General features: G+C 45.1%; 1 protein-coding gene across 25 annotated transcripts in view; it reads left to right on the top strand.

Annotated features, from left to right (window-relative positions):
* The first annotated feature begins 562 nt into the window (after window positions 1-562).
* SNAP91 (synaptosome associated protein 91) overlaps window positions 563-6,735 on the top strand; it is a 134,597-nt gene continuing 128,424 nt past the window's right edge. For all 25 annotated transcript variants that reach the window (XM_077811659.1, XM_077811658.1, XM_077811654.1 and 22 more), the window contains exon 1: window positions 563-692. In XM_077811659.1, coding sequence (XP_077667785.1) covers window positions 563-692 — 130 coding nt within the window. The remainder of the gene's footprint in view (window positions 693-6,735) is intronic.

Raw genomic sequence — 6,735 nt, 5'->3', positions numbered from 1 at the left:
AATGATGTGATAATCTCCCAGCAGAGAGACGCGGGGAAGCAGGCGATGGAAAAGCTCCTGTTTACTGCAGTAGCAGCGAGCAGCGGCTCCCACTGGGTATCTAATTCATTCCCTGGAGCTTGCTGGGGCTCTCGGGGCTGTCAGGAGTGCAGAGGGGGGACCCCGTTTCGGGGGGTGGGGGGTGCAGGTTCCCCCCTTCCCCACGTCGGTGGGGCTGGCAGCGGAGGGGAAGGTGGGCCCCGCTCGGCAGCAGCTGTTCGCCGCGATGGTGTTGCGCTAAGGGCGCAGGTTAGGGGTGGGGAGGGGATGGATGCGCTATGGGTGTGCTGGCTTTTCTTCTGCAGTGTCTAAAATACCCCGTCTTGCCCTGGGCAGCTTCTCTTGACTGCTCTTGTAACGCTTACACAACGGGGTGAGGGAGGAAGGATTGTCCCTGCTGGAAAGGGCCTGGGTGCTGGAAGGACAGGGTCTCCCTCGCTCTGTCATTAAACCCGGAACATCCCCTGCCTCCCTTGTGTTTCCCCGCTTGCAGAAGAGGCAGCAGCACTAACATTAGTCGAAGATGTCGGGTCAGACGCTGACGGATCGCATCGCAGCTGCTCAGTACAGCGTTACAGGATCAGCTGTAGCCAGAGCCGTCTGCAAAGCAACCACACATGAAGTGATGGGGCCCAAGAAAAAACACCTGGACTGTAAGCATCTCTTTATATAAGCATTACATGCTCAGGGCTAAGAAGGCAGTCTATGTGGCCCTTAAACTCTCTGACAACAGTACTTGCTATTATCAACCCTTAAGTCATAAGACTTATGAGAAATCCTGAAGGGGGATGGGTTGTGTCATTGAAGATCTTCTGTGCTCCCATAATATTGTCCCCTCAGCCATTTTCTCTCCTTTTGATCTCTAGCCTCAGTTCCAGAAAGGCAACTTAATATGTATATTAAAGACTAGAGCCTGTGAAAGGTGGGTCTGCTACCCCTCACTGCCTATCACGTTAGTCATGATTAGGTTAGATTTTGACATGGATACTGAACCTGGGGCTGGAGTATTGATATTTGTGGTCATAAGACAAAGGTGGACTCAAAGGTGATCATGTTAAGTCAAGATGATTCTTGAATAAGGGAGTCTAAGACTCTTGTGTTGAGGAATCCAATTGCCTGAGGAAAGCAATTGTCTTATCTGCATATCTGATGGCTCCCACACTATTTTGAGGAAGAAGACTGGTGGCTTTGTATTGCACATATTAAAGACTTAAAATCTGTCTTGGACATCTTGGTTTCACGCTAAATTTCTAGACTAGTGAATGAGGTCACGGAAAAACAATAACATCTCTGTAATGTTCTGCTTGTTTTGGCAATCTCCCTTCACACTGGATCAGAAAGAACTGGTTTCACTTCTGACTTTGAGAGAGAGGTGGGCAGAATTTAATCATGTGGTGTTGAGCCGGGCTTTTCTTAAAAGCTGTGGATTGTTTGGACAGAAAAGTGTGTTTGTATCCCAATGTCTTGACTCTTCTTCTCTTTGCATTTTTTAATGCATCCTAAAAATGAGCTTTCTTAATTTTGGGAAATATTACTAAACAGTGAGAAACATCTTGCTAATCTGTATCAGGAAATATTAGCTCATAACTGTCTCTCTTTAAAGCAATGTTTATATATTAATGCTAACATTAGTCCAGTGTGTTTAAATACTTTTTAATAGAATTGTATTTCCTTCTTGCTATTACAAAGGAAGAATAACGTCTGATGGTATTTCACCTTCTAGTGTTTATTTGCAAATGAACTGAAGCTTAGCAGTTTCTCTTTGAAGTCTGCTCCTGAAGTTTTTTTTTACTGCAGGATGGCTACCTTTAAACCTGCTATTGTGTGTCCAGGGAGGTTGAAGTGTTCTCCTACAGGTTTTTGACAAGCCCAAGAAAGAAACCAACAGAACTCCACTGGCCACCACGTACAGTCCTCAGCTAAAACCCCTCCAACGCATCATCAGTTATCTACAACCCATCCTGGACAATGATCCCTCACTTTCACAGGCTTTGGGAGGCAGGCCAGTCCTCTCCCACAGACCACCCACCAACCTGAAGCATATTCTCACAGCAACTACACATTGCACCTTGGTAACTCTAACTCAGGAACCAATCCATGCAACAAACCTTGATGCTAACTCTGCCCAAATATTTATACTAGTGACACCATCACAGGACCTAACCAGATCAGCCACACCATCACTGGTTCATTCACCTGCACATCCACCAATGTAATCTATGCCATCATGTGCCAGCAGTGCCCCTCTGCTATGTACATCGGCCAGACTGGACAGTCCCTACGTAAAAGGATAAAGGGACACAAATCAGATATTAGGAATGGCAAATACAAAAACCTGTAGGAGAACACTTCAACCTCCCTGGGCACACAATTGCAGGTTTAAAGGTAGCCATCCTGCAGCAAAAAATGCTTCAGGACCAGACTTCAAAGAGAAACTGCTGAGCTTCAGTTCATTTGCGAATTTGACACCATCAGCTCAGGATTAAACAAAGACTGAATGGCTAGCCAACTACAAAAGCAGTTTCTCCTCCATTGATGTTCACACCTCAACTGCTAGAAGAGGGCCTCATCCTCCCTGATTGAACTAACCTCGTTATCCCTAGCCTGATTCTTGCTTACATATTTATACCTGCCTCTGGAAATTTCTACTACATGCATCCAACGAAGTGCGTATTCACCCACGAAAGCTTATGCTCCAATACATCTGTTAGTCTATAAGGTGCCACGGAACTCTTTGCCACTTCGCTAGATCCAGACTAGCACAGCTACCCTTCTGACACATAACTTGATATGGAACTTAACAACTGGTGAGTCTCAAGAATTCCTTATTTAAAAGATGATTGAAGGTAATGACAGACCAACTTAATGATCTAGTGACTTACTGCACCCATATAAAAAAAAAAAAACGCCCCAAACCCCAGATTAAGACCTGGTTATGGTACAGAGTATCAGTGTTCCTTCTAAACTTTTTTTTGTTCTAAGCCAGCTACAAACTCTGCTGAGCACTTGTCCCCTGCCTGCTGGGTTTGAGGTTTCCTTGGGGGAAGGGATCTCAGGGTCTTCCCCTCTCTGCCCCCCAGCCAGCCCTGCTTCCCTCCCTGGGGGTCCCTGGAGAGGGAGCTGCCAGCCCAGAGTAGGCAGAGAAGCACATGGACTGGGTACTCCTGACCTAGTGATGGCACAGGCTTTCCTGGCCTGGCAGGGAGCTGCAGCAGCTATTGGGGAGGAGAGGCTCACTTCAGCACCTCCAGTCCTTGGATGCTGCTGCCAGCCGGGGGATCAGCCTCTCCACAGCAAGCTCTGTGCATCCTGGACCGTGTACAGTTTTCCCATTCTACATAAATGAGTCCTTAGACCCTGCCTCTCCTTTCTGTTGGCTTGAGGCTCCCTACAACACCAAGAGGAAATGCTGCGGGTTCCGGCAGTCGGTCCGGAGAGGTAGATTGGGACCTGGAGGCTGGCTGTGCTCCCTTCAGATCACCTGCCTACCTCACCCTTCTTTCGTACCCCTTCTGTCCCTGGTGTAGAGAGGAGCTGCTGTGGACTCTGGCAGATCGTGGGGTGGGGTGCCAACGCACTTCTAGCCACATGAGATGGCTGCATGGCCACCTGTGCATGCAGCTTAAAGGGAAGGTTGCAGTGCTGGCTTCTTTGCTTACCTCAAGGACACTGGTGGACAAGGGTCAAGTGTAAAATAACATTGCTTTTTCCTTTCCTGTTTAAGTATATCCTTAATATATTAACAAGTGTAAATGTTCTAAATATTTGGTTTGAATATGGTCCATTAACATAAGTCAATTAACTAATTCCACAGAAATTAAACAAAACTCCCTCAAACAAAGGCTTTACGCTGTTCTGAGGCCAACAATCGTGGGCTCTTTGGGAAGCAATAAGTTGAGGTTCCTCCACTGAGAAGGCCCTGCCAGCAGTATCCAAGTATTGAAATCTGGAGACGGTTCAAATATCTCTCTGCAACATAGATACAGTGGACCGCAAGATGTTGCGGATACCTCCTAGATTCTACATGTGTGGCTGCTTAGTGAGTCTGCATTCCTTTCTTTGAAAGATATCTTGGGAGCTGCATATTCACTAGAGACTCCTCATTGTGTCAAACAGGGTTCCGTTGCTTCTCCTGCTCAACCTGTATATTAGGGCGCTGGGGAGATTGAGGCATTAAGGGTCATAGTAACATCAGCATGCTGATGAAACTTGGTTTGTTTTCCTTTTCCAACAGGTTCAGGTGATATATGGGCTTGGATGAGGGCTTGATGGCTGAAGTTAAACCAGGCAAAGACACAGAAGATGCTGGCAATTGTTAGATAGCAAACACTACCTCTGCCAAGTCTTATCTGCTCCTTATATTGAGGGGCTACGCCTCCTTCATTTGAAAGCCTGCAAACTCATGGTCCTGTTGGATCAACAACAAATTAGCTTTAGCACTATTTTTATTGCATATTTAGATGTTGTGTTGTACTCATACCACAATGATAAAGTTACACTTGCTGCTTGGATTTTTGTTAGTTTTTTTCCATTTGTTTTGCATCTTGTTTTGAAGATGGTGAGTTCTGTGGTCATTCTGTACTCTTAGGGTTCTTGGCAGCTGATGAGGAATTGTTTACTCATTCCCAATCTCTTGTGCTCACAAGTCTTATTCTCAAGGCTGATAAATTCACTGTTAGAGGAATGTAGCTGTTGTAGGAGGTTATAGACATTGGGAGATTTTCTTTCCCTTGTAGCTGGAGGTAATGTCATTTATGGCATTGAAGAATGGGACTGAAATATCCAACTTGACTGAGTACTCGACAGGTAGTCAGTAGATGAAGATGGAGCAGCAGTATGGCATGCTTTGTGAAATACTACTAATTCAGTAAGCTAAACACATGGAAGGCTTTTTAGGGTTGGCATCTTCATATGTATGGTGAACGGCAACAATCAAGCCTGGGAATTGCAAATGTGTGGCGAAGTCCATATCCCACAATCTCAGTGTCTTGGCCAGCTGCACCTAAGAGGATGCTTATTTTACCATCTGAAGTCCAAAAGGAATTTGAGGGTGAAGACTGTCTTGACTTCAGGCTGGTATTGTGAGTTCCTGGGAATCCTCCACATCACCATCACTGGTCTTGCTGAGGTTAAGCTTCATTCATTTCATTAATTCTCCTGCTTGTGGAGCATAGAGTGCAAACTTCAGATCACCCATTTCCAGAGAGCCTGGTTTCCTACCAGTATTACAGCCTGCACTACATGGAGGCGGGTGAAGTTGGAAGCCGTGACATATCTCCAACTTGTGAGACCATCTGCTTGATCAAACTTATAAAGCCAGCGGACTGGCATGGACTCTGGCATACAGAGCAGGTGGCCAAGCCGCTTGAGCTGACATTGAAGCCTAACACTGGGAAGACAGTGGAGGCTGGTTGGTCTGAAGCCTGACATCCTCATTCATAATGTGTTGAAACCACCATATGCCTCCAGTGAATCATTGCGGGCGCACCTGAATTGCCTGGTGCTGCTGGGGGGGACCAGCACAGGCCTTTTCTGCTGTGATATATACACTAAACATTGCTCAAACTGAAAACCAGAACAGGTTTTATTTAAGCTTCTTTCCCTGGGAGCTGATATTTTAAGCACTGGGATAACTGAGCAATGGTATCTTTCTTTGATGTAAAGGGGATAGATGTCACTTCTCACAATTTCCTTTTAGTGGTTTCACATAGCTCTAAAGTAATATGTAAGGGTGACTTAAAAGCGTGTTTTAATCACAGAATTCAGTCTTATGCTGGGATTGTACTGGAGGCTAGGGACTTTTTTCCCCTCTTAGTCTGAAATCATGATTCATGGAACTGTTTTAGGTGATAAACAGTCTGGCAGGAAATCAAGGTGTCTCAACTCTGCTACAGAGTGAAGAGTTTCTTGCAATGAGTCCTTAATTTACATTATGGATAAAGTTTGATTGTAGGCTGGTGTGATGAGGAGAGGAACAAATGCAAAGTCAGCTTTGGTTGGATTTTTTTTTTTTTGGCAAGTTTTTTCTCAGGAGTTCTGGAGGTGCTTAAAACATCAACCATGATCACTTATGGCAAGTAAAACTAGAGTGGGGAGAAACTGTCTGTGTCTCCTTTCAGAAGAGCAATTCTAGCCTCTCCTGAGAATAGCTTAAGGGTAGCTCTAGGGTGGGTTGGTGGTGTGTGTTGCCAAATTCATCTCCTCTTCCTTTTTAGGAAAGATTGAGAAGGTTGTGGCCAGGAAACTGTGGCAGTATGTAGAGTTTTCAAGTTTCCTTGACTACTTGCAAGTCTTGGTTTGGCACTGATACTGTGCTGGTATCATTTGTGGCTAGTACACACTGGTATTGTTTTTTGTAGATATAGTTGGCAATGTATGTGCTGGTTAATCCCATATAGTAAGGTGATAGCCTGCAGGCTAGCACTACATTGGAGTAGCTCCAGTGTTACTCTGTAAGAGCCGAGAAGATGGCTGTAGTAGTCTATTAACTTTTTTTTTTGAGTACCATATATGCGTGGCACTTCAGAGACAAGAGGGTATGACCCCTCTCTTGAAAAGATGAAATATAAATAAGAGTATGAAGTTAGACAATAGTAGAGGTAAATTAGGGCATGGAAGTATGTGGGTTAAGCAGATAACAGACCAATCAATTTATGATGAGCATCTGAAATACAGCGGCAAGCAAAGCAAAAGTAG

The sequence above is a fragment of the Eretmochelys imbricata genome, chromosome 3 (assembly GCF_965152235.1).
Source record: "Eretmochelys imbricata isolate rEreImb1 chromosome 3, rEreImb1.hap1, whole genome shotgun sequence".
NCBI classification, from domain to species: domain Eukaryota; kingdom Metazoa; phylum Chordata; order Testudines; family Cheloniidae; genus Eretmochelys; species Eretmochelys imbricata.
Note: the sequence above shows the minus strand (reverse complement) of the source record. Positions and strands in the feature narration are given on the sequence as shown.